At 45.8% G+C, this 27,462-nt stretch overlaps 1 protein-coding gene and 1 long non-coding RNA gene across 2 annotated transcripts in view; one reads left to right on the top strand and one right to left on the bottom strand.

Moving 5' to 3' along the window:
* The window catches only part of ODAD4 (outer dynein arm docking complex subunit 4), a 34,939-nt gene continuing 7,477 nt past the window's right edge, over window positions 1-27,462 (top strand). The window contains exons 1-10 of the mRNA XM_064271085.1: window positions 1-245; window positions 1,926-2,057; window positions 2,291-2,441; window positions 3,307-3,368; window positions 3,611-3,776; window positions 5,148-5,372; window positions 5,580-5,787; window positions 17,651-17,737; window positions 21,859-22,055; window positions 25,172-25,272. Coding sequence (XP_064127155.1) covers window positions 132-245; window positions 1,926-2,057; window positions 2,291-2,441; window positions 3,307-3,368; window positions 3,611-3,776; window positions 5,148-5,372; window positions 5,580-5,787; window positions 17,651-17,737; window positions 21,859-22,055; window positions 25,172-25,272 — 1,443 coding nt within the window. The 5' untranslated portion in view covers window positions 1-131. The remainder of the gene's footprint in view (window positions 246-1,925; window positions 2,058-2,290; window positions 2,442-3,306; window positions 3,369-3,610; window positions 3,777-5,147; window positions 5,373-5,579; window positions 5,788-17,650; window positions 17,738-21,858; window positions 22,056-25,171; window positions 25,273-27,462) is intronic.
* LOC135228086 (uncharacterized) lies at window positions 15,390-26,162 on the bottom strand. The gene is made up of 2 exons (XR_010318347.1): window positions 24,968-26,162; window positions 15,390-21,296 (listed from the first exon to the last, which is right to left on the bottom strand). It is a non-coding gene; the product is annotated as an uncharacterized LOC135228086 (long non-coding RNA).

Below are 27,462 nucleotides of genomic sequence, written 5' to 3'. Positions count from 1 at the left end.
CATGGGGCGGGGGCCGGAAGTACCTCTACGTCTCCCGGTTGCTAAGAGACGGAGCTGCTACAAACTAGACCGAAGTTCTAGGGCTTCTTTTCCTGCTTGTATTCGCTTCAGCGTTTCCAAATCGGGTTACTATGTCGGACCCAGAAAATGAGAGCCTGCGAAGCACCTTTCCCTCGTACATGGCGGAGGGCGAGCGGCTCTATCTATGCGGCGAATTCACTAAAGCTGCCCAGAGCTTCAGCAATGTGAGTGGCGTTCTGAACCTATTAATCACCTGTCCTAATGAATGATACCTGTAGAACCACGTTCAGTTAGTTACTATTGTTTCTACTATTTCCTAGTTCCTGATTTATATGCCACTGATTAGCCCCATCGGTTACTGATAAGCCCCACCCTCGGTGATTTTCTGCCAGTTCCCACTTACTTTCCTCCCAATTATTAATAACCATTCTTTGGATTAGCAGTGACTCCTTTCCCTACATCTTTCCTTAAATGATTCGTGATTAACTGGCTTCCTTCCACAGAGCAGTCTCAATATCCGAACATTGGCTAGGAGATTGGCTTGGAAGGCTGCGTGTAGAAGTGATAAAGTCTCCAGCACACAGAGTTCATAAAAAAGGTGGTTCAAGCCCACCAGAGGCACCTCGGAACAAAGACCTGGCAATCTACTTTAGAAAAAGCCTTTGAAAACCCTGTGGAGCACAGTTCTCCTCTGACACACATGGGGCTGCCATGAGTCAAAATCAACTCAGCAACTGGCTAAATAACTAACGTTATTATAACTAACCTCAGTATTGCCCCCTGTGCTGTTTTAAGCTATCGGACACACTGCTAAAGGAGCTTGCCCCATTTTACAGATGAGGAACTGATAAAGAGGTTGAGTAACATGCCCAAGGTCACTAAACTAACGAGTAGCAGAGGAAGGTTTCAAACCTAAGCTCTCAAACTCCAGTGCTCAGGTGCTAATCAGCATACTATTCTCCCTCCCCAGTAAGCTATAAGTTATTCTTATGACAATTTCTCTTGCTACAAATGGTCCACTTCTTATCCCACATGGAGTGATAGAATAGTCCTCTAATCAGTCCCAAGATTCCCTCTGAAGTCAAGCTACCAAGAGTCTTTTGTCCCTTTCAATTACTAACCATATGCTAAAACCAGAATGATTGACCAATCAGCCAACATGTACCATATTCCAGAAATTCAGGCAGAGAGAAAAGAACACCCTGTGGGAAGGTAGCCTGGAGTAAGAAGTGGCCTTTTTCCACGAAAGGAAAGATGGTAGCTACTTCTGCTTCTTAGAAAAGTAGGAAGGTCTTAGAGGGGTGGGTACAATTTGATGCCTCAGGAAAGACAGTACACTACAGAGTATGGTGATTATCCCAAGCAGAGGAGAAGAAAAGACATGGGAGAATTGTTCCACCCCGGCACTGGGGCCAGCACCACAGGTTCAGTTCTCTTGGCTTTCTTGTCATGTTGCTGCTGTTGCTGTGTGCCGTTGAGTCGATTCCGCCTAATGGCAACTCCATGTCAGCCTTGGAAATTGGTTCTGAATGTGTTGTGCATCCATTTCAGGTGGATGAATTCGGTGTGCACTAAACAGCTCCTAAGGTTCTGTTGCCTGAGTGGACCGGGGGGATCCCAGGTGTTGGTGGAAAGCCAGTATATCCACAGAATAGCTTATTCCCACATCTCAACCAATGGCTTCCACAACAGCCTGTGATTGGTCCTCGTTGGCCCTGAGCCACATGCAGATAGTCAGGTTGACTGAGCAAAGATCAGTGTTGCGCAGCTTTGCATTTGATAAGATCCAGAGGCCTGGTTGCTGGCCTGAAGAGTCCCCTTAAAACCCTGGGGCTGGCCTTTCCAGGAGAGCATATACCTTGCCCTCCATGGTGCCTGTCAACCCTGAGTGGTTCCTTTTTCAGGCTCTTCACCTTCAGAATGGAGATAAGAACTGCCTGGTTGCCCGCTCCAAGTGTTTCCTGAAGATGGGAGATTTAGAGAAATCCCTGAAGGATGCTGAGGCTTCACTCCAGGGTGATCCAACTTTCTGCAAGGTGAGTAGATGGCTGGGAGGATTCAATCTTGCTTTCAGCACCGCTATTCCCTGCAGCAGCCCCTGGTTGTAAGTAATTGAAGAACCAGCCTAGGGTTTGATGTAATTTTCTCTTCATGGGTCACTTGCCCAGCTCCCAACTTTAACCCTCAACTCAGGACCCTTCTGTTCCACCATTGCTAAGTCCTATAAAGCCTTGTCTATCCACCTTGATTAGACTTCTTCTCATTCCAGGGGATTTTACAAAAGGCTGAGACACTGTACACCATGGGAGACTTTGAGTTTGCCTTGGTGTTCTATCATCGAGGCTATAAGCTGCGACCTGACCGGGAATTCAAAGTTGGAATTCAGAAAGCCCAGGAAGCCATCAACAACTCAGTGGGAAGTGAGTGACCATAGGTCTATGCCCTTTTCTGGGAAGGCTCTTGGACTCTTAAGTTTAGGGGAAGTCCTGAGGTACAGTGGGTGAACAGTCATCACCAGGACTATTAAAAAAAAAAAAAAAAAAAGTTGCCCTTGAGTCAATACTGGCTCATAGTGACCCTATAGGACAGAGTAGAACTGTTCCACAGGGTTTCCAAGGAGCGGGTAGTAGATTTGAACTGCCAACCATTTGGTTAGCAGCCGAGCTGTTAACCACTGTGCCACCAGGGCTCCACCAGGAGTATAGGGAGTCACGTTATTTGGATTTCGCTGCCGATGATTTTGCTGAGGATTAGGAATTGCCCCCTTGGAAGACCAGACCCCGATCTACTGTTCTAAGCATGCAGCATCTGGTTTTCCTCAAAGCTGTTTCAAAGTAGGCCTGTCTTTGGCCTGATGTCATGGTGCAGAACAGGGTCAGGCCTAGCCGCTGTCTAACTCCCTCAGTGTATGCACTCCAGGAGCTGGCCTTGCTCATCAGCTCAATGGCAGGGGGAGGCGGTAGGGGAGTGAGAGCTTGCCACAGTTTTCAGATCTGTGGGCAGCAGAGTGTGGGAATGGTCCCAGACCTGGAGAGCTCCCCATGTGCCCAGGGCCTCCCTCTGTTTGGAAATCTGGCCGTCAAGGCCTTGGGCTAGTGGAGGCTGTCTTGCTCCTAGGAGAGTGTTGAATACAGCCTACACCATTTGCCTATGAGGCTACCTCAGGTCCAGCATTCCACAGCCTCCACCATACCCCTGCCAAAGTCAGCCATTTCCACATAAAAATATGTGGTAGGTCATACCTGGGGGCCTGGCCGACCTGAACACCCACTTTTGTCCTTGCAGGTCCTTCTTCAATCAAGCTGGAGAACAGAGGGGATCTTTCTTTCTTAAGCAAGCAGGCTGAGGTAAGGGCCCTGGTACTGTGGCTGCATCTCTCTGAGGGGAGGCCAGGTGGCCATAAGACTCCGGAGGGGTCTTGGAAGCCTAACAGTTCCCAGACCAGGTGACAGCCAATGTCTTTGATACACGTAATGGTTCTCAGCCCACACAGCGGTCCTAGAGGAAGAATCTGGGATCACAGACTGGGGCCATGGCTGGGTATGCTGAGCTTGTTGAAACTCTATTGGTGATTGCTCTATATTCCCAGAATATGAAAGCCCAGCAGAAGCCTCATCCCATGAGACAGTTCTTGCATGACACCAAGAGAGAGAGCAAGCGGAAGGGCTCGCTCAAGAGTGAGAAGACTGTCCGCCAGCTCCTGGGGGAGCTCTATGTGGACAAGGAGTATCTGGAGAAGCTCCTACTGGACGAAGGTTTCAGACACTTGGTTTGCAACAGGGGACTTGGGCAAAGGAAATCTGGGGTGGATGCTTACGCATGAGCCAGAGCCCCTGATACAATATTAGCTGACATGGACCTGTGACAGGTTTTACTATCATCCTCATTTTACAGATAAGGACATTAAGCCTCAGAAAGGTAAACTAACTCACCTAAGATCACACATGGGTAGAAAGTGATACGGCTCAGAGTTGAGTCCAAGAAGTTCACTTTCAGAGCCAGTGGTCTTCACCACTTGGGTACCCTGGGAGGGCACGACAGAGATTTGGACTCCGTTACCACCGTAGTCCCTGATGGCGGTATTCTGGGCCCTCAGTCCCTACAGTGGGCAAAGGAATCCAGCTGAGAAGAGGTAGAAGGCAGGTCCTAGGATATTAGTACTAGAACATCCTGAAACAATATCTGGTCCATCCCTCCTTTTATAGATGAGGAAACAGACCGAGAATGGGGAGTAACTTGTCCAAGGTGACAAGCAGGTTAGTGGTGGAGTTGACACCGGAACCCAGGCCTACTAACCTACAGTTCAATGCTTTTCCATCACACTATGCTGTCAGCAACAAAAAACAGGACAGAGCCTTGAAATCAGTGTCTCATATAAACACGGGTTGGAGGTCTTGCCATTAGCTCATAAGCCTGAGCAGGAATCACCCTTGTATCAAATATGCCTTTTCCCAGAACTGACTTCCTAAGGTCAAATGCAGGATTCCTTGCAGGTTTGTCACTGGGCAGCCTCTCCACTGGCAGTCTCCTCAGTGACAGGCCTGCACTGAGAGGAACTGTCCTCCCCTGAGAGGAACTGCCTGGGCTTGCCTCTGTGAAGGGGAGGGTGGCCTGAACATTACTCACATGGCCTGAGGCAGCTATGCTGCCAGCTCGAACCTCTGGGCAGGAGAGCGGGCAAAACTTAGGCACACCCCCTCCAGCTCCCAGCATGCATTGACTCATTTGGCACCTGGGAAATCACTTGACACTGGTATTCTGGGCCCGGTCATGCATTTAGACTCGGTCATCTCTGAGGACACAGCTCCAAATGAGAGATCCTAGAGGGAGGGCTGGAAGCTTCTTAAAATGCTGCCCACCAGCCATCCCTTCTGCTAGCTCCCCATATCTTGCTATAAGGGGCCTCTTCTCTTAGCTCTACCTTGGGAGGGCCAACAGGGAGTCTCTGGCCCCCTCCTTGCCTGGATAGGCCCACTGTGCCACCCACATGCTCTTCTTGCTTTCCTGTTTTCGCAACCTAGGGAGAGCTCTCCACAGGGGCCCCGCAGCAGGGACCCCAAGGTAAGAGGAGGCGTCTCCCTTAGACACCTGTTCTACCTGGGTGTTCCGTCACCCGTTCTCCACAGACCTGATTAAAGGCACCATCAAGCGCGGTCTGACCGTGGAGGACCTCATCATGACCGGCATCAACTATCTGGATACCCGTAGTGACTTCTGGAGGCAGCAGAAGCCGATCTACGCCAGGGAGCGGGACCGGAAACTGATGCAAGAGAAATGGCTACGTGACCGCAAACGCCGTCCCTCGCAGACAGGCCATTACATCCTCAAGAGCCTCGAGGACATTGACATGTGTAGGTGGTACCCTAACGGGGTTGGTAGATGCCTCCAGAGGACCTGGACCCTGGGCCTTGGCCAGGTAGGGCAGGAAGGAGGGATACAGTAGCCTGAGCCCCTGGCCCCTGACCTGTAGATGGCATCTTCCAGGGGAGTGATTATCCCTTCAGCCCTGAGGAATGAGGAGGCTACCCCCACCCCACATCAGCTCTTATCCTCCCCAGTGCTGACCAGCGGCAGTGCTGAAGGGAGCCTTCAGAAGGCTGAGAAAGTGCTGAAGAGGGTACTGGAGTGGAACAAAGAAGAGGTACCCAACAAGGACGAGCTGGTTGGAAACTTGTACAGCTGCATAGGGAATGCCCAGGTTGAGCTGGGGCAGATGGCGGCAGCCCTGCAGAGTCACAGAAAGGACCTAGAGATCGCCAGGGAGTAGTGAGTATCCCGGGGAAGGCCAGGCGGCCAGGGCCCAGGGGCTGGCAGAGGTGGGGGGCCTGGGGCAGCATCTCAGCCTTCTGCCAGGGCAGTTGGTGACTAAGCTACCTTGCTTGACCCCTACTTTCTGCCCTGCATGCCTGAGGTAGATTTTCCAGAGGTAGGGGCCATTTGCCCAGGGCTGAGGGTAAGGGGCAAACTGAGCCTGTAAGCTTTTTTACCACAAAGGGGAGGGTAGTGGCCCAAGACTCCACAAAGCTCCCAGTTGTCTGGTTCTTAGGGATATTTTCATTCTTACATCATCTCAACAAGCATTCATCAAGCCCCAGACCTGCCAGATGCTGCTAGCACAGGGAACACAACAGTGAACAGACACAAGGGTCATTGCCCTGCCGACATCAAAGGCAAGTGACATAGCTAATTAATTGTAATTGTGATAAGTATCATGAAGGAAAAGTACAGAATCCAGTGCTGTGGAAAACCTATTCCAGGAGGACTGGACTGGGGTCAGGGAGCATGCCTAGTCTGCGGGAAGGCCCTGAGGCAAGAGGAAGTGTAAGGCTGGAGAGCACAGACTATGGCCAGGGAGAGAATACCCTAGAGGAGACTGGAAGAAGCAGGCAGGGTAGGCTCAAGCAGGGCCTCCTAAACCATGGGCCCACCAAGAGCACGGACTCTGGAATCAGGCAGACTTGGGCTTTGAAACCTGCACCTCTTAGCTGTGGAATCTTTGGCAAGTCATGTAACCTCTCAGCCTCAGTGTCTCATCTGTAAAATGGGCATAAAAATAGCACCTACCTCACAGTAGGGAGGTGTCCCTGGGTGATTCAACAGTTAACACACTAGGATGCTAACCAAAAGTTCAGTGGTTCAAGTCCACTCAGAGGTGCCTTAGAAGAAAGGCTTGGCAACATACTTCTGAGAAATCAGCCATTGAAAATCCTATGGAGCACAGTTCTACTTTGACATACGTGGGGTTGCCATGCGTTGCAGTTGACCTGACGACAGCTACTTGGTTGGTTGCCACAGCCCAGCCACTGCTGCCCTCTGTGCCTCTGCTGTCTCTTTCTAGCTGGTCCCATACATCACCGCCAAACACACTGCTTTTCATCTATCACCTCTCCTTCCCCTGCTGACAAAAGGGCCTTGGCCATTCATTCCCTGCTGAATAACATCCAAACTCCTTTGGACACAGAAAATTTTAAAAATCTTAATTGTATCTTAAAAAAAAAAAAATCGATTCAGACCACCTCGTACAATACCCTGTAAAAATAATAATTTTCAGCACATGCCCATTTCTTCAGTTACAGTTGTACAGGTCCCCGCCTGCCAGCAGCACATACTGTCGGTGGTACAGTATCTTAACAATAAACCCAAGAGGTAGAAGATGTAGGTGGACTCTGTATGTTCTACTCTTCTTGACAGAGTTATTAGTTCCTTTCTGACATTCACAAGCAGGCCTCACCCTACCACTCCAGTCTGCATGGGCCTTGTGTGTGTCCCTCATTCCACTCAAGTCACACCCCTCCTTGTCCAACCTCTCACCTGACCTGACAGGCCTGGCCACCTCCCTTTGCTGCCATCAAAGCCTACTGTCGGTCCTTCACGGCGCTCAAATCCCAAGGTGTGGAAGTAGCCTTCTTCAAGGACACCAGCCCTCATTGATTTCTCAGAATACTTTGTAAATGATTTGATTGCATGCTTCTCATTATTGTTTTGATTTCTTGTTACATGTTACTATGAGTAAATGAACATATTACAATTTATCAATTCATTCATCAAACCCTAACTGAGCACCCGCTCTGGAAGGGGGGAGCAACATCAGAGGTGCTGTGATGCAGCAGGTGCAAAGTATGGCTGAGGGTCCCCAGGGAGAGGCAGGTGGAAGCCCCCTGGGAGCTGGGGGATTCAGCGAGGACAGGCACTTCAGCAAGGTGGACGAGACAGGGGGAAAAGGCACCCTCAGCAGAGAGACGCCACGGGGATGGAGGCATTGAGGGGAGAGCTGCAGGTAGTGGGGCAGGGCGGGGACTAGGGCCAGTGGGGAGTGGGGGGGCTGTGGGCCGAGGAAGGAGCTTGTTTTGCACAAGTTGTACTTGACTCAAAATGTGTGGTGCTCAGAGCAAAACTCGAAAGCTCCCCCTACTCCCATGCCACTCCCTCACCTCCTTGGGACCACTTTTGGATGAGTCCTTCTAGCCATTTTCAATGTATTTACCTAAAAAATACACATATATATTAATGCATACATACATATATACACACATTATAAAAACAAACAAACTCATTGCCGTCGAGTCGATTCTGACTCATAGTGACCCTATAGGACAGAGTAGAACTGCCCCATAGGGTTTCCAAGGAGCGACTGGTGGATTTGAACTGCAGACCTTTTGGTTAGCAGCTGACCGCTTAACCACTCTGCCACCAGGGCTCCACATACACACATACATACATGTATATGTATATAGATATGTATGTGTGTATGTATGTAGGTCATTACGAGTCAGAATCAACTTGATGGCAATGGGATACCTAGGTTTTGTTTTTTTTTTTAACATGTTTTTTTATTTTTATTACATTATATATATATTAGCAAAATTAATACACAAAATTGGTTGTAAGAGTTTGTTTCTTGATGTTTCTGTGGGGGGGTGGAAGCATGGAGCTTTTTACTCCACCATCTTGCATATATTTACATTTTTTTAAATTAATTTTTATTGAGCTTTAAGTGAAAGTTTACCAATCAGGTCAGTCTCTCATACAAAAATTTACATACGCTTGCTATACACTTCTAATTGCTCTCCCTCTGATAAGATAGCACAGTACTTCCCTCCACTCTCTCTCCTCGTGTACATTCAGGTAGCTTCTGGCCACCTCTGCCCTCTCATCTCCCCTCCATACAAAATATGCCAACATAGTCTCATGTGTCGACTTGATCCAAGAAGCTTGTTCTTCACCAGTCTCATTTTCCATCCCCTATTCCAGTCCAATCCCTGTCTGGAGAGTTGGCTTTGGGAATGGTTCCTGCCCTGGGGTAACAGAGGGTCTGGGGTCCATGGCCTCTGGGGTCCCTCCAGTCCCAGTCTGACCATTACATCTGGTCTTTTTACGAGAATTTGGGGTCTGCATCCCACTGCTCTCCTGCTCCCTCAGGGTTTCTCTGTTGAGTTCCCTGTCAGGGCACTCATCGGCTGTGGCCGGGCACCATCTAGCTCTTCTGGTCTCAGGCTGATGTAGTCTCTAGTTTATGTGGGCCTTTTTGTCTCTTAGGCTCATAATTATTTTGTGACTTTGGTGTTCTTCATTCTTCCTTGTTCCAGATGGCTTGAGACCAATTGATGGATCTTAGGTGGCTGCTTGCTAGCGTTTAAGACCGCAAATGCCACTCTCCAAAGTGGGATGCAGAATGTTTTCTTAATAGATTTTATTATGCCAATTGACTTAGATGTCCCCTGAAACCATGGTCCTCAAACCCCCACCCCTGCTACACTGGCCTTTGAAGTGTTCAGTTTATTAAGCAAACTTCTTTGTTTTTGGTTTAGTCCATTTGTGTTTACCTCTCCTGTATTGTGTATCGCCTTTCCCTTCACCTAAAATGAAACTTATTTACTATCTAGTTAGCGAATACTCCTCCCTCCTTCCTGCCCTCCCCCCTTCATAACCATCAAAGAATATTTTCTTCTCTGCTTAAACTGTTTCTCCGGTTCTTATAATGGTCTCATACAATATTTGTCCTTTTTCAATTGACTGATTTCACTCAGCATAATGTCTTCCAGATTTCTCCATGTTACGAAATGTTTCATGGATTCAACATTGTTCTTTATCGATGCGTAGTATTCCATTGTGTGAATATACCATAGTTTATCCATTCACCCATTGATGGGCACCTTGGTTGCTTCTATCTTTTTTCTATTGTAAACAATGCTACCATGAACATGGGTATGCATGTATCTGTTCGTGTAAAGGCTCTTATTTCTCTAGGATATATTCCAAGGAGTGGGATTGCTGGATCATATGGTAGCTCTATTACTAGCTTTTTAAGGAAGTGCCAAATTGATTTCCAAGGTGGTTGTACCATTTGACATTCCTACCAGCTCCTAACATTGTCCCTGTTTTTTCTTCCATGATCTTTATCGTTTTAGACTTTATGTTTAGGTCTTTGATCCATTTTGAGCTTGTTTTTCTGCATGGAGTGAGGTATGGGTCCTGTTTCATTTTTTTGCAGGTGGATATCCAGTTATGCCAGCACCATTTGTTAAAAAGACTATCTTTTCCCCAATTAACTGACACTGGGCCTTTGTCAAATATCAACTGCTCATATGTGGATGGATTTATTTCTGGATTCTCCATTCTGTTCCATTGGGCTTACATAGGATTTTTAAAACAAAAACATTTCATTTTTGTATTGCTTTTTTAAAAAAAGAATACGCCTTGAAAAGGGTCTGATTCTTTGAGTGGCTTCATAGAAAGTCACCATGTAAGGTAACTTATTAGCCGCATCCCTGTGGGTGGACACGTAGGTTGGTTCCAGTTTGGCCATCACAAACACTGCTGCAGTGCCACTTGTAGGTATTCAAGAGCTTTTCTGTGGGATACAGGAAAGGGCCTTAGGCAGAAGACTGGTTTCATCCAATTTACATGTTAGTAAGGACTCCCTGGCAACAGAGGGGGAGTGAACCAGAGGAGGGTCTCCTGGAAGACTCAGGCTGAAGAGAGGTCAAGCAGGTTAGGGAGCCAGGCCCTCACACTGGACAGTTAACCTCTGCCTAACCTTTGCCCCAGGGAAGCCAGGTGTCAGTGGTGTGGTGGGGGCAGAAGCTCCTGGACTGCTGGTATGCTGGTTCCCTAGGGCTTGAGGAACAAAGAGAAAGTGAAGACACTAGCCTGAGTGGGGGAGAGTGAGAGAATGTGCTGGTTAGAGGGATTCTGTGGTGGGGGGAGGATTTTATTTATTAATTTTTTTTGCGGGGGAGAGGTATTTTTTAAGACATCTGTACATGTTCATAGAAACCCTGGTGGCGTAATGGTTAAGTGCTACGGCTGCTAACCAAAAGGTTGGCAGTTTGAATCCACCAGGTGCTCCTTGGAAACTCTATGGGTTTTATGCATGTTCATATGCTAATGATAAAGAACCACTGGGGGGCAGCAGTTGTCTTAATTTTTTTTTTTCTGATACATGAGTACTGTAAAAATGTTAAATAATATAAATAAATTGAAAGCCTCCCTCGTAATATCATTTCCCCTGTGTAATCATTGTTAAGAGTTTGATTTACATTCTCCCTTTTTAAAAAACCCACATATATTTTTAAAATTTTATTTATTTTGTTGTTGTTGAGATTATACACAGCAAACCATACACCAATTTAAGATAAAACAATTGGTCTCCCCCCATCCGGAGCAAAGAAGAGTGAAGAAAATCAAAGTCTCGAGGAAACAATTAGTCCAAAGACTAATGGACCACGTGAACCACAGCCTCCACTAGCCTGAAGAGACCAGAAGAACTAGGTGGTGCCAGGCTACCACTACTGACCACTCTGATCAGGATCACAATAGAGGATCTAGGACAGGGTGGGAGAAAAATGTAGAATAAAATTCAGATTCATAAAAAAGACCAGACTTACTGGTCTGGTAGAGACTGGTGGAATCCCAAGACTATGGCCCATAGACACCCTTCAAACCTGGAACTGAACCCACTCCTGGAGACCACTTTTCAGCCAAATAGTAGACAAGGCTATAAAGTGAACCCATCATTTGTCTGACAGTTTGTGGTACTGTAGTGGCTTGTGTGTTGTTGTGATGCTGAGAGCTATGCCACCGGTATTTCAAATACCAGCAGGGTCACCCATGGTGGACAGATTTCAGCACAGCTTCCGGACTAAGACAGACTAGGAAGAAGGACCTAGTGGTCTACTTCTGAAAAATTGGCCAGTGAAAAGCTTATGAATAGTAGCAGAGCATTGTTTGATACAGTACCAGAAGATGAGACCCTCAGGTTCGAAACCCATTGCCTTCGAGTCAATTCTGACTCATAGTGACCCTGTAGGACAGAGTTGAACTGCCCCGTAGGGTTTCCAAGGAGTGACTGGTGGATTCAAACTGCCAACCTCTTATTAGCAGCAGAACTCTTAACCATTGCGTCAGCAGGGCTCCCTCAATTTGGAAGGAACTCAAAGTACAACTGGAGAAGAGCTACTTCCTTAGAGTCGACTTTATTGACAGGTTTGAGTGAAACTTTAAGGACCTTCATTTGCTGATGCGGCACAACTCAAAATGAGAAGAAACAGCTGCAAACATCCAATTATCAGAATATGAAAATGTACAGAGTATGAATCTAGGAAAATTGGAAATCATCAAAAATGGATGGAACACATAAAGATCAATATTAGTGAGCTGAAATGAACTGGTATTGGCCTTTTTTAAAATTATTATTGTGCTTTAAGTGAAAGTTTACAATTCAAGTCAGTTTCTCATACAAAAACTTATACACACATTGTTATGCAGCCCTAGTTGCTCTCCCTATAATGTGACAGCACATTCCTCCTCTCCACCCTGTATTTCCCCAGTCCATTTAACCAGCTTCTATCTGCCTCTGCCCTCTCATCTCGCCTTCCAGCAGGAGCTGCCCACATAGTCTCATGTATCTACTTGAGCTAAAAATCACACTCCTCACTAGTATCATTTTATGTCTTATAGTCCAGTCTAATCTTTGAAGAGTTGGCTTTGGGAAGGGTTTTAGTTTTGTGCCAACAGAGAGTCCAGGGGCCATGTCCTCTGGGGTCCCTTTAGTCTCAGTCAGACCATTAGGTCTGGTCTTTTTACTAGAATTTGAGTTCTGCATCCCACTTTTCTCCTGCTGCATCAGGGATTCTCTGTTGTGTTCCCTGTCAGGGCAGTCATTGGTGGTAGCTGGGCACCATCTACTTCTTCCAGTCTTGGGCTAATGGAGTCTCTGGTTTATGTAGCCCTTTCTGTCTCTTGGGATCGTGTTTTCCTTGTGTCTTTGGTGTTCTTCATTCTCCTTTGCTTCCAGGTGGTTTTAGACCAATTGATGCATCTTAGATGGCCATTTGCTCACTTTTAAAACCCCAGACGCCACTCACCAAAGTGGGATGCAGAACGTTTTCTTAATACACTTTGTTATGGCACTGGCCATTTTGAATTGGGCAATTATATGGTCTTATGCCAGGAATGACAAATTGAAGAGGAATGGCATCACAGTCATCATCAAAAAGAACATTTCAAGATCTATCCTAAAGTACAACACTGTCAGTGATAGGGCAATATCCTACACCTACCAGGAAGACCAGTTAATATGAGTATTATTCAAATTTACATACCAACCACTAAGGCCAAAGATGAAGAAATTGAAGATCTTTGCCAACTTCTGCAATCTGAAGTTGATCAAACATGCAATCAAGATGCGTTGATAACCACTGGTGACTGGGATATGAAAGTTGAAAACGAAGAACGATCTGTACTTGGAAAATATGGCATTGGTGATAGAAAAGATGCTGGATATCGCATGACAGAATTTTTCAAGACCAACGACTTCTTCATTGCAAATACCTTTTTTCAACAGTGTAAAGGTGGGTATACACATGGACCTTGCCAAATAGAATACATAGGAATTTAATCAAGTATATCTGTGCAAAGAGATGATGGAGAAGCTCAATATCATCAATCAGAACAAAGCCAGGGACTGACCGTGGAACAGATCATCAATTGCTCATCTACAAGTTTAAGTTGAAACTTAGGAAAATTAGGGCAAATTTACCAGAGCCAAAATATGACCTTGAGTATATCCCACCTATATTTAGAGACCATCTCAAAAATAAATTTGATTCATTGAACACTTATGATGGAAGACAAGACAATTTGTGGAATGACATCAAGGCCATCATACATGAAGAAAGCAAGAGGTCGTTAAAAAGACAGGAAAGAAAGAAAAGACCAAAATGGATGTCAGAAGAGACTCTGAAACTTGCTCTTGAACGTAGAGTGGCTAAAGAGAAGAAATGATGAAGCTGAAAAGAAGATTTCAAAGGGCAGCTGGAAAAGACATTAAAGTATTATAACGAAATGTGCAAAGACATGGAGGTAGAAAACCAAAAGGGAAGAACATGCTCAGCATTTTTCAAGCTGAAAGAACTGAAGAAAAAATGCAAGCCTCGAGTTGCAATATTGAGGGATTCTAGGGGGAAAATATAGAACCGTGCAGGAAGCATCAAAGAAGATGAAAGGAATACAGAGTCACTGTACCAAAAATAATTGGTCGATGTTCAACCATTTCAGGAGGCAGCATATGATCAAGAACTGATGGTACTGAAGGAAGAAGTCCAAGCTGCACAAAGGCATTGGTAAAAAACAAGGCTCCAGGGATTGATGAAATACCAATTGAGATGTTTCAGCAAATGGATGACATGCTGGAGGTGCTCGCTGGTTTATGTCAAGAAATTTAGAAGACAGCTACCTGGCCAACCAACTGAAAAAGATCCACATTTGTGCCGATTCCAAAGAAAGGTGATCAATAGAATGTGGAAATTATCGAACAGTATCTGTCATGGATTGAATTGTGTCCTCCAAAAACATCTGTCAACTTGGCTGGGTTATGATTCCCAGTATTGTGTGACTGTCCACCATTTTGTCATCTAATGTGATTTACCTATGTGTTGTTAATTCTATCTCTATGACATTAATGAGATGGGATTAGCAGCAGTTATATCAACTCAATCTACAACTTGAGCCAATCTCTTTTGAGATATTAAGAGAGAAGCAAGCAGAGAGAAAGGGGGACCTCAAACCAGCAAGAAAGCAGCTCTGGGAGCAGAACATATCCTTCGGATCTGAGGTTCCTGTGCTGAGAAGCTCCTAGTCCGGGAGCTTGATGACAAGGATCTTCCTCCAGAGCTGACAAAAGAAGCCTTCCCCTGGAACTTACACCCTGAATTTGGACTTCTAGCCTACTAGACTGTGAAAGAATAAACTTCCGTTTATTGAAGCCATCCACTTGTGGTATTTCTGTTATAGCAGCACTAGATAACTAAGACAATATCATTAATGTCACACGCAAGTAAAATTTTGCTGAAGGTAATTCAAAAATGATTGCAGCAGTACACCGACAGGGAACTGCCAGAAACTCAAGCTGGGTTCAGAAGAGGACATGGAACGAGAGATATCATTGCTGATGTCAGATGGATCTTGGCTGAAAGCAAGAACACCAGAAAGATGTTTACTTGTGTTTTATTGAGTATGCAAAGGCATTCAGCTGTGTGGATCATAACAAATTATGGATAACATTGCAAAGAATGGGAATTCCAAAACACTTAATTGTGCTCCTGAGGAAACTGTACATAGACCAAGAGGCAGAACAAGGGGATACTGCATGGTTTAAAATCAAGAAAGATGTGCGTTAGGGTTGTATCCTTTCACTGTATTTGTTCAAGCTGTATGCTGAGCAAATAATCTGAGAAGCTGGACTATATGAGGAAGAGCGCAGCATCAGGGTTGGAGGAAGACTCATTAACAACCTATGATATGCAGATGATACAACCTTGCTTGCTGAAAGAGAAGAGGACTTGAAGCACTTATTGATGAAGATCAAAGACTACAACCTTCGATATGGATTACACCTGAACATAAAGAAAACAAAAATTCTCACAACTGGACCATTAAGCAACATCACGATAAACTGAGAAAAGTTGTCAAGGATTTCATTTTTCTTGGATTTACAATCAACGCCCATGGAAGCAGCAGTCAAGAAGTCAAACAACACATTGCATTGGGCAAACATGCTGCAAAAGACCTCTTTAAAGTATGAAAAAGCAAGAATGTCATTTTTTTGTGTGTGCTTTAGATGAAGATTTACAGAGCAAATTAGTTTCTCGTTAAACAATTAATACACATACTGTTTTATGACATTGGTTGCCAGCCCCGTGACATGTCAACACTCTCCCCTTCTTGACCTTGGGTTCCCCGTTTCCGTTCTTCCGGCTTTCCTGTTCCCTCCTGCTTTCTCGTCCTTGCCCTTGGGCTGGTGTGCCCATTTAGTCTCGTTTTGCTTTGTGGGGCTGCCTAATCTTTGGCTGAAGGGTAAACCTTAGGAGTAGCTTAAGTAGTGAATTAAAAGGGTTTTCGGGAGCCAGCAAAAATGTCATTTTGAGGACTGAGATATGCCTCACCCAAGCCATGGTTTTTCAGTCACTTCATATGCATGCAAAAGCTGGACAATGAGTAAAGAAGACCGAAGAAGAATTGATGCCTTTGAATTATGGTGTTGACAAAGAATATTGAATATACCATGGACTGCCAGAAGAATGAACAAATCTGTCTTGGAAGAAGTACAGCCAGAATGCTTCTTAGAAGCCAGGACGGCAAGACTTCATCTCACATACTTTGGACATGTTAGCAGGAGGGATCTGTCCCTGAAGAAGGACATCAGGCTTGGTAGAGGGTCATTGAAAAAGAGGAAGACCCTCAATGAGATGGATCGACACAGTGGCTGCAACAATGGGCTTGAGCATAACGATTGTAAGGATGGCTCAGGACCAGGCAATGTTTTGTTCTGTTGTACATAGGGATTGCTATGAGTTGGAATTGACTCGATGGCATCTAACAACAACAACAACAACACTTTAGTTTTAAGAAGACTGACTTCAGGGGATATTTTTGGTTTAAGGTTTAAAGATTATCTCAAGACAATAGTTTCAGGGGTTTATTTTTAACATAAATGGGACAGTATCTTGGTTATCTAGTGCTGCTGTAACAGAAATACAAGTGGATGGCTTTAACGAAGAGAAATTTATTCTCTCACAGTCTGATAGACAGAAGTCCAAATTCAGGGCGTCAGCTCCAGGGGAAGGCTTTCTCTCTCTGTCGGCTCTGGAAGAAGGCCCTTGTCATTAATCTTCCCCTGGACTAGTTGCTTCTCAGCACAGAGACCCCGGGTGCAAAGGATGTGCTCTTCTCCTGGCACTTCTTTCTTGGTGGTATGAGGTCCCTGTCTCTCTCTGCTCGCTTCTCTTTTCAAAGGGATAAAGAGGTTGGCTCAAGACACAATCCAAATTTGTAGATTGAGTTCTGCCTCATTAATATAACTGCCACTAATCCCATCTCATCAACATCATAGAGGTAGGATTTACAACACATAGGAAAATCACATCAGATGACAAAATGGTGGACAGTCACACAATACTGTAAATGGTGGCTTAACCAAATTGATAACATATTTCTGGGAGACACAATTCAATCCATGACAGACAGTATACATCATATACTGTCTGGTTGTCTGATCTTCATCTTAATATATCATGGATAAAGGAGCCCTGGTGGTACACTGGTTAAGTGCTCGGCTGGTAACTGAAGGGTCAGCAGTTTGAACCTACCAGCTGCTCCGTGGGACAAAGATGTAGCAGTCTGCTTCCATAAAGATTTACAGTCTTGGAAATCCCATGGGGAGTCCTACCCTGTCCTATAGGGTCACCATGAGTTTATATCATGGATATTTTTTCATACACAAAAATTGTCATTGCTAGGGCTTTGATAACGTTTAGGTTGTTTCTAATTTTCATTCTTATGAACAGCACTTTAACAGATGTTCTTGTCACATTATTTTCTTGAGGTAAATTCCTAGAAGGAGAATCACAGAATCAAAGTGACATTTTTATCGATTACCCTCCAGAAAGGTCCCAATAAATTCATTCCCAGCCACAGGGCATGAGGGTCCTGTGTGCCACAGCCTTGCACAGGCATTGTCCCTCCAAATGGATTCTGCAGGCCAGGGCCCGTCTTTGCCTTCTTTTCTCTTTCCATGGTGCCAAGAACAGCCAATTTCTAGTGAACAATTTATTTTGCTTCTTCCCCGCAGTGACCTTCCTGATGCCAAATCCAGAGCCCTCGACAATATCGGCAGGGTTTTTGCTAGAGTTGGGAAATTCCAGCAAGCCATTGACACGTGAGTGACCAAGGACTGCCTCCCACCCCACCATGGGACCAGCACTTCCAGCTCCACAGTGGGCTTACAGCCTGGGGCCAAGATGCCAGGCAAAGAGGCATTGGAAGACCTGGCTTTGGCTCCTGGCTCTGCCTCTGCCAGAAAATCGTGGGCAAGTCAGTTTTTTTTTTTTTTTTTTTTTACAGCCATTGTGGTTTTTATTTGGCTAATCCAGGCACAGATACTGTATGAGTGAAGACATAGTTGCCGTTCCATGGCACCATTTACTTTTTTTTTTTTTTAATTTTTATTGTGCTTTAAGTGAAAGTCTACAAATCAAGTCAGTCTCTCACACAAAAACTTATATACACCTTGCTACATACTCCCAGTTGCTCTCCGCCTAATGAGACAGCCCACTCCCTCCCTCCACTCTCTCTTTTCGTGTCCATTTCACCAGCTTCTAACCCCCTCTACCTTCTCATCTCCCCTCCAGGCAGGAGATGTCAACATAGTCTCAAGTGTCCACCTGATCCAAGAAGCTCACTCCTCACCAGCATCCCTCTCCAACCCATTGTCCAGTCCAATCCCTGTCTGAAGAGTTGGCTTTGGGAATGGTTCCTGTCTTGGGCTAACAGAAGGTCTGGGGACCATGACCTCCGGGGTCCTTCTAGTCTTAGTCAGACCATTAAGTCTGGTCTTTTTATGAGAATTTGGGGTCTGCATCCCACTGCTCCCCTGCTCCCTTAGGGGTTCTCTGTTGTGGTCCCTGCCAGGGTAGTCATCGGTTGTAGCCAGACACCATCTAGCTCTTCTGGTCTCAGGCTGATATAGTCTCTGGTTTATGTGGCCCTTTCTGTCTCTTGGGCTCATAATTACCTTGTATCCTTGGTGTTTTTCGTTCTCCTTTGATACAGGTGGGTTGAGACCAATTGATGCATCTTAGATGGCCGCTTGCTAGCGTTTAAGACCCCAAATAGCTCCCTCCAAGGTGGGATGCAGAATGTTTTCTTAATAGATTTTATTATGCCAGTTGACTTAGGTGTCCCCTGAAAATATGGTCCCCAAACCCCCGTCCCTGCTATGCTGGCCTTCAAAGCATCAGTTTACTCCAGAAACTTCTTCGCTTTTAGTTTGGTCCAGTTGTGCTGACCTCGCCTGTATTGTGTGTTTTCTTTCCCATCACCCAAAGTAGTTCCTACCTAGTATCTAACTAGTGAATATCCCCCCATCCTCCATCCCTCACACGTCTCATAAGCATCAAAGAATATTTTCTTATCTGTTTAAACTATTTCTTGAGTTCTTATAATAGTGGTCTTATATTTGTCCTTTTGCAACTAATTTCACTCAGCATAATGCCATCCAGATTCCTCCATGTTATGAAATGTTTCACAGATTCATCACTGTTCTTTATCGATGCATAGTATTCCATTGTGTGAATATACCATAATTTATTTATCCATTCATCCGTTGATGGGCACCATGGTTGCTTCCATCTTTTTGCTATTGTAAACAGTGCTGCAACGAACATGGGCGTGCATGTATCTGTTCGTGTAAAGGCTCTTATTTCTCTAGGATATATTCCAAGGAGTGGGATTGCTGGATCATATGGTAGTTCTATTTCTAGCTTTGTAAGGAAACGCCAAATTAATTTCCAAAGTGGTTGTACCATTTGACATTCCCACCAGCAGTGTAGAAGTGTTCCAATCTCTCCACAGCCTGTCCAACATTTATTATTTTGTGTTTTTTGGATTAATGCCAGCCTTGTTGGAGTGAGATGAAATCTCATTGTAGTTTTGATCTGCATTTCCCTAATGGCAAATGATTGTGAACATTTCCTCATATATCTGTTAGCTACCTGAATGTTTTCTTTAGTGAAGTGTATATTTGTATCTTTTGCCCATTTTTTAATTGGGTTATTTGTCTTTTTGCAGTTGAGTTTTTGCAGTATCATGTAGATTTTAGAGATCAGGCGCTAATCAGAAATGTCATAGCTAAAAACTTTTTCCCAGTCTGTGGGTAGTCTTTTTACTCTTTTGGTGAAGTCTTTGGATGAGCATAGGTGTTTGATTTTTAGGAGCTCCCAGTTATCTAGTTTTTCTTCTGCATTGTTAGTAATGTTTTGTATACAGTTTATGCCATGTATTTGGGCTCCTAACATGCTCGTTATTTTTTCTTCCATGATCTTTATCGTTTTAGATTTTATATTTAGGTCTTTGATCCATTTTGAGCTTGTTTTTGTGCATGGAGTGAGGTATGGGTCTTGTTTCATTTTTTTGCAGATGGATATCCAGTTATGCCCGCACTGTTTGTTAAAAAGATTGTCTTTTCCCCATTTAACTGTTTTGGGGCCTTTGTCAAACATCAACTGCTCATATATGGATGGATTTATGTCTGGATTCTCAATTCTGTTCCATTGGTCCATGTATGTGTTGTTGTACCAGTACCAGGCTGTTTTGACTACTGTGGTGGTATAATAGGCTCTAAAATCAGGTAGAGTAAGGCCTCCCACTTTGTTCTTCTTTTTCGGTAATGCCTTGTTTATCCGGGGCCTCTTACCCTTCCACATGAAGTTGGTGATTTGTTTCTGCATCTCATTAAAGAATGTCGTTGGAATTTGAATCGGAATTGCATTTAATGTATAGATCGCTTTTAGTGGAATAGGCATTTTTATAATGTTGTCTTCCTATCCGTGAGCGAGGTATGTTTTTCCACTTATGTAAGTCTCTTTTGGTTTCTTGCAGAAGTGTTTTGTAGTTTTCTTTGTATAAGTCTTTTACATCTCTGGTAAGATTTATTCCTAAGTATTTTATCTTCTTGGGGGCTACTGTAAATGGCATTGATTTGGTGATTTCCTCTTCGATGTTCTTTTTGTTGGTGTAGAGGAATCCAACTGATCTTTGTATGTTTATCTTGTGTCCTGACACTCTGCTGAACTCTTCTATTAGTTTCAGTAGTTTTCTTGAGGATCCCTTAAGGTTTTCTGTGTATGAGATCATGGGCAAGTCAGTTTTTAATCTGGGGCTCATGAATTAAATTGTTGGAATAGGATCAGCATTTTAAGCTTTCCCAGTGATACGAATCACCGGGAGCACTTAACAAATGCATGAATTACTGGGCCTCTCCCTGGGAACTTCTGATTCTTCAGGTCTGGGTTAGAGCTCAGGAACTTAACAAGCAGTCCAGGTGATTCTTACCGCTGGGCAATTTCAGGAACTGGTGGACCAATTGGCCTTTTGAGCCTAGTCTCGGACTCTCGGTGGTCATGCGGGGCCACTGACAACTGTGCCAGAGCTCTCCAAATAGCCCAACTGCCAGACTTTTGATGTCCAGCCCTGGGCTGGTTTACTGCTAGAGTGGGATGGGCTCAGCCCCAGGGAGACTCGGCGGTAAGACCCTGACTGGGAGACCGGCTGGCTCCAGGAGAGCCAGCTCCTCGGGCCCATTTGCTTAGCTCCCTGATGTTTAGCCAGGAGAGAAGTTGTCCTTCAGGTCCCCACTCCTTGATTGACACGGACTTGTTCTATGTTCACCAGCAGCCTTCTGCTATGTGTCATCTGGGTTCCTGAATGGCCTCTTGTGTCTAAATGACAAAAGACAGAGACATATAGAAGGAAGAATATGAACTATATCACCACCCATTTGTGTCTTTTTATAATAAAATATGCTTACAATATATATGTGTTTATTATTTAGATATTAATTTGAAAAATACAGAAAAGTAGAGGAAAAAGTTATTCATGGTCCCACCACCCAAGGACAAGTACTAATTCTAATCCTAATCTTACTTTTATAGATATTTTGTTTTTTCTGTGTTGGTTTTCTCTGAGATGTGAGTGTCCTTTCCACAGTCTTGCATCCAAGTTATTTCATTTAACAATATTCTTAGACATTGCTTTTGTGTTATTTCAAACACCGTTTTGTAAACATTTTCAACTTGTATCAAATTTGATCCCATAGACGTATCAAAATATCTTTGGTAGTTTTAAAATATTTTCGTGATGATTAACTCCACCCCTGTATCTAAAAGGACTGGTTGTTGGGGAAAAATGTTTATGCTGCATCTCAGCAGGAAGCCTTGGGCCCCTATGGCCAGGTTCAGGGTTTGGGTGGAAGAAGCTGACCCTGGTCCTTTGCATCCCCAGGTGGGAGGAGAAGATCCCACTGGCAAAAACCACCCTGGAGAAGACCTGGTTGTTCCATGAGATCGGCCGCTGCTACCTGGAGCTGGAGCAGCCCTGGCAGGCCCAGTCCTATGGTGAGAAGTCCCAGCAGTATGCTGAGGAGGAAGGGGATGTTGAGTGGCAGCTGAACGCCAGCGTCCTGGTAGCGCAGGCACAAGGTATGGGCTCACAGACAACCACCCCACTTTGCCCAGACCCCTGAACTCCTTACCATTAGCCTCCTACCCTTATCTTGTGCCACCTGCCACGCCAGGGCTGGGAATTCTGCGAGCTGAGCTTACCTCCCCAGTGTGTCCCCCCCCAGATTAATTCTGAGAGTGGGGATAAACCACTGGATTTCCACCAGCACATGTTCCGTTCCGACTTGAAGCAAAGCATGATCAGACCTCGGGCGCCCTAGAGCTGCTCTTGAGGAGCTCAGCTGCAGCGCAGACCAGCATCACGTCATCACTGTAACTGTGTCCATGTACTGAGCCGCTTCCTCTCCCCATGGTACTTTTTGCACAGGCATTCTCGAATTTAATCGTTATATAAGACAGTGATGTAGACATTATTGTTCTCATTTTATAGATGGGGAAACTGAGGCACTGAACGGTTCAGCAGGTTGCCCCAGGTCACATGAGGGAACTTTTGAAATGACGGAAATGTTCTAAAACTGGGTTGTGGTCATGGTTGCCCAACTCTGTAAATTTACTAAAAATCATTGAACTGTATACTTACAATAGGTGAATTTTATAATATGTAGATTATATCTCAATAAAGTTGTAAAAAAATAACCAGCTAGAGGCAGAGGGTAGGGGCGTACACAGATAAAACAAGATTAGCCACATATTGATAATTGTTAAAGCTGGGTAATGGTTATGGAGATTCATTCTATTATTCCTTTGACTTTTATGTATGTTTGAAATATTTTATAATACAAAGCTGAAAAAGAAATTGCCCCAGATCACTGAACTAGTAAGCAGTGGAGCTGGGACTAGAACCCAGCTCTGTCTGCCTCCCGAGCTCAGGCTCTTAGTCACTGTGCTGAGCTGCCCCTCCTCCAGACACGAAGCTAATGCCCAGTGAGGGAGGAAACGTGACAGGTGCTAGAATTAGGGGTATAATCATTAATTCCTGCATTTATTCCTTCCACAAATACTTACCGGGCCCCTTCTAGATGCCAAGTTGGGCATACAGTAGTGAGCAAAACTGAGAATAGTTTCCGGCCCTTGCGTCTGAAGAGGTAACTTTTAAGCAGAAGCTTTAAGGATGAGAAGGCACCAGCTGTTCAAACAGCTGTGGACAGAGCTTTCCAGCAGCCAGAGAAACAGCCCTTAGGAAGGTGGGCAGGAGCTTAGCTTATCTGAGAAGCTGAAGGAGACCAGGGTGGGCTACAGCTCGTGCAAAGGGGAGGAGCTGAGAAGGGGTCAGAGCTGCAGGGTCTCGTGGGCCTAGTTAGATTCTCTTCTGAAAATATAAGGAAACTACTGAAAGCTTTCAGCTGGGAAAGACATGATCCCTGTGGCTTTTCCCAAAAGTCTTTCCCATCTTAGGGGGCTGCCTACATGCTGTAGGGGAGGTAGGGCTTACTCCGCAGGGCTGACTTTGTCCTGAGTCCCTTCTGAGGACTTGGGTCCTAAGGGCCCCTGGAGAACCAGGTCACTAACTGCTGGCCTTACTTACCTACTCTGGGGTGGAATCGAATCAGCAGCCGGGGAGCCACTGGGCTCCAGAAGCACCACAGCCCAGCTGGGGACCCGGGGCATCTCCCGGCTCAGGGGCCCTGGGCAGGTTGCCACCCTGTGCTTCAGCTTCTTCGTCTTTCAATAGGGGTAACCGCAGTACCTACCTCTACGGTGGAGCCCTGATGGCACAGCGGTTGAGTGCTCATCTGTTAACCAGAAGGTCTGCCGTTCAAACCCACCAGCCACTCCTCAGGAGAAAGATGTGGCAGTCTGCTTTCATAAAGATATACAGCCTTAGAAACCCCACGGGGCAGTTCTCCTCCGCCCTACGGGTCGCTGTGAGCTGGAATTGACCTGACCACAACAGGTTACCTATAGGGTTGTGGTGAGAAAGAACACTTAATGCGCTTAAAACAGAATCTGGCGTCTAGAAGCACTCAAATTATTTACCTTCTTCCTTCTTCCCCTCTCACCTGACGACTTCCTGCCAGTGTCTCTAACAGTGAGGGGGAGACTGCATAGTCCTTAGTAAAGCATGCTTATGGCTCTAAAGAGACATAGATGTAAATGTGTAGATTTGTACACGTGCAGAGGAGGGACATGAAGAAGAAAACAGCCCCCTCAATCCAGATAACATCAGGCCACGCATTCAGTTAAAAACTAAAGAAATTGCCCTTAATGTTTGACTCCCTCAGAGAAGCCTTGTGGCTCCTTTGCAGGCTTTCAGTGTCAGAGTCCTTTGTCTCTGAGTGAATCCTCAACTGCCCTTTTTTTTTTGAAAAAAAAAAAAAAAAGTATACTGACCTCATTTAGCGTGACTCCGTGTGTTCTCAGAATGCACACTAGAATCTCTTTTCAAATGTCATATGGCTTTTTGAAGTTTTACTTATGAGCACAAGGCCCTCCTTTCCCATGGATCCCAAAGCAGTTCTTAGGAAGGGTGGATCTCGGGTATACTGAGTTATAAAACAGAGCCCCGGTGTGAAGAACTGGGGTGTGTGCCTCCCAGGCTGGCTGGTGAACATTTTTCTCCTTCCTTCTTGAAATTAAGTTCTCATAAAGAGCAAAAAGCAATCAATCATTCCAGTTCCACCCCCTCCACTAACTGGCTGTGTGGGCGTGGCCAAGCCACTTATTCCTCTCCAGCTTCTGACTGCACAGTGTGGGAGCTAGACTCCAGAGCTGAGGTTCCAGCCGCTGGCCCGTAGTCACAGCCAGGTCACTGAGGCTGTGGCCTGTGCAGTGCTTTTGAAAAATTTGAACAAACATTTTAAAAATAGGAATTTTCTCCTCTGGAGCAATCTAAAGATGGGCAATACTGCTAGAGAGAAGGTTATCTCCCCGACCGCAGACACACATGTATGTACAAATACCCCGACACAAGGCCCCCTTCCCTCACTGACCCCTTCCTCTGGCCTGAAATCCAAGGTTCAGGTTCCCAGCTTCAGGTCCTCGGTGGTAGGTAGGCCCAGGAATACGGAAAGGGCGGTGCAGAGTGGCTCAGTGATGGTGCCCCTGTCTCGGGGAGTGGCTGGGTGGCTGTGAGGCAGCTGCATCGTGCAGCACAGTGTCGCCATCTACCTGTGCCTTCTCTCCTTGCTCTCCAGTGAAGCTGAAAGACTTTGAGTCAGCCGTTAGCAACTTTGAGAAGGCCCTGGAGAGAGCGAAGATTGTCCATAACAACGACGCGCAGCAGGCCATCATTAGTGTGAGCATTTCCACTAGCTGGGCCTCAGGGTGGGGAGCTGGGGTGGCAGTCGGCCAGCGTCGGCATCAGCCTTTCCACCCAGCAGGCGCCGGCTCCCTCAGCCTTCTCAGTCAGCCATTCCACATTTACGACTCACCAACTATGGGACACATTTCAGGTGGGGCAGTGGCTTTCAGATGTTTGCTGCTGCCATCAGCGGCCAAATCTCTTTAATATAGTGACCCAGTACACATATTTTTATCAAAAACAAACAAAAAAAAAATAGAAATGTTTTACAAAACAATACTTAACATTTACTGTGTATTCTGAGTTCTCATATTTTCTATTCCATTTCGTTTTATTTAATGCTGGTCGAAACCTTCTAAATTGATTTTAGGACTCCCAGTTTGAAACCCGCTCCCCTAGGAGACAAGAAGAAATACAGTCCGATTTCCTCACTCTCTTGCTTAAACCCTTTATTGGTTTCCTGGAATCTCTTCTCCTGCTGGGCCAGGAAAGCCTTAGGTAACCTCTCCCCATAGGCTCGTCCAGCCTTCCAGTTGGTTAGTCCCCATGCCACGACCACCTTGCACTGCAGCCACACCCAGAGCTTCAGAGCTTCCTGTCGTTCCCTGATAGGCTTTCTTATGCCTCTGGGCTTCCCTGTATGCTGATAATCCTGCCTGGAATATTCTAAACCCTCCCCTCCCACCTCCTTCACCTGACTGACTCCCATGCAACCTTTAGGTTTCAGCTTCGATGTTATCTGTCACCGCTTCCAGGAGGCCTTCTCTGACCATCTCAGTCTGAGTGAGGTGCCTGTCTCTCCTCTGGCTCCCACACCCCGCCATATGTCCCTGTCAAAGTCACATTATACTGTATTACAATGGCCTAGACCTGCACTGGAAACCATGGTGGCTTAGTGGTTAAGCGCTATGGCTGCTAATGAAAAGGTCGACAGTTCAAATCCACCAGGCGCTCCTTGGAAACGTTATGCAGCAGTTCTACTCTGTCCTATAGGGTCACTATGAGCCGGAAGCGACTTGAGGGCAACGGGTTAGGTCTGCACTGCTCAATAAGGCAGCCACTAGCCACCTGTGGCTATTTAAATTCAAATTAATTAAAAGTAAATGAAATTTAAAACTCAGTTTCTCAGTCACACTAGCTACATTTCAAGTGCTCCATAGCCACATGTGGCTCAGGGCTACCGTGTAGTACAGATATAGAACATTTCCATCATCGCAGAAAGTTCTATTACACGGTGCTGGCTTAAACATAAGCGTCATGAGGCAGAGACCAGGGGTGAAGCCAGAGGAAGCCTGGAGAAGCTTAGGCTCCCCACCGCTCGTGGAGCCACTCCAGATAGCTATATAACCCCAGGACAGTCAGCCCACTCACCTCCCGGACTCACAGGTACTTAGCACAGCACCCTAAGCATCCCCGACTACTGCCCCTAAGTCCTTCCCATGTAGAAATTCTGGAGTGTGGTTGGACCCCAGTAAACATCTGCTGGAGTGAATTAACAGAGCCCCTGTCCTCAGGGAGGTTGGCCCTGTGGTTGAGGGAGGCCAGCCTGGCACAAGGGGCATGGCCTCAGGGACCAGACTGACGATACAGCAGTCCCTGGGAAGAGGCACCCTGGGGATGCTCCTAGTCAGAGGTGGACCTCATGCTGGGCTTTAAGGACAAGAAAGACAGGGCTTGGCGAGGCCAACCGAGAAGGGGCAAGAGCACGGAAGTGTGAGAGCTGGGGCCGGGGTTGGGGGGCACAAGGATCTGTGGGAGGCAGAAAAGAGACCCTAGGCCTGGATCCAAGGGCCAGTGAGGTTCACTATGGCAAGGTGACAGTGACTTCAGACATTTGGCAGACCCGGTTAGACCTGAAGGACTGAAACGGCAGAGAAGCAACCTGACCAGCTTGGTCTTTTAGGAGGCAAGTTCATGGGTTTGCTGGCTGTGAGGACTTAGGTGAGGCTGACACTTCCCTATCCTGTGAAGAAATCCTTCCCAAGATCCCTGTTAAAAAAAAAAAAAATGGTGTAGGGGCAGAGTCTGGCCTCCTCTCTCTTCGGGAGGGGGAAGGAGAATCCAGATCAACAGCCCAAGGCTGATTCCTGAGGCATAGGTCAGAAATGCCTCCTCTCTCAGCCCTCTTTACCAATCCTGACACCAGTTGTTCCACAGCCCTCTCTCCTTCTCTACTGGGTTCGA

This window comes from Loxodonta africana, chromosome 18, assembly GCF_030014295.1.
Source record: "Loxodonta africana isolate mLoxAfr1 chromosome 18, mLoxAfr1.hap2, whole genome shotgun sequence".
Taxonomy (NCBI): domain Eukaryota; kingdom Metazoa; phylum Chordata; class Mammalia; order Proboscidea; family Elephantidae; genus Loxodonta; species Loxodonta africana.
Note: the sequence above shows the minus strand (reverse complement) of the source record. Positions and strands in the feature narration are given on the sequence as shown.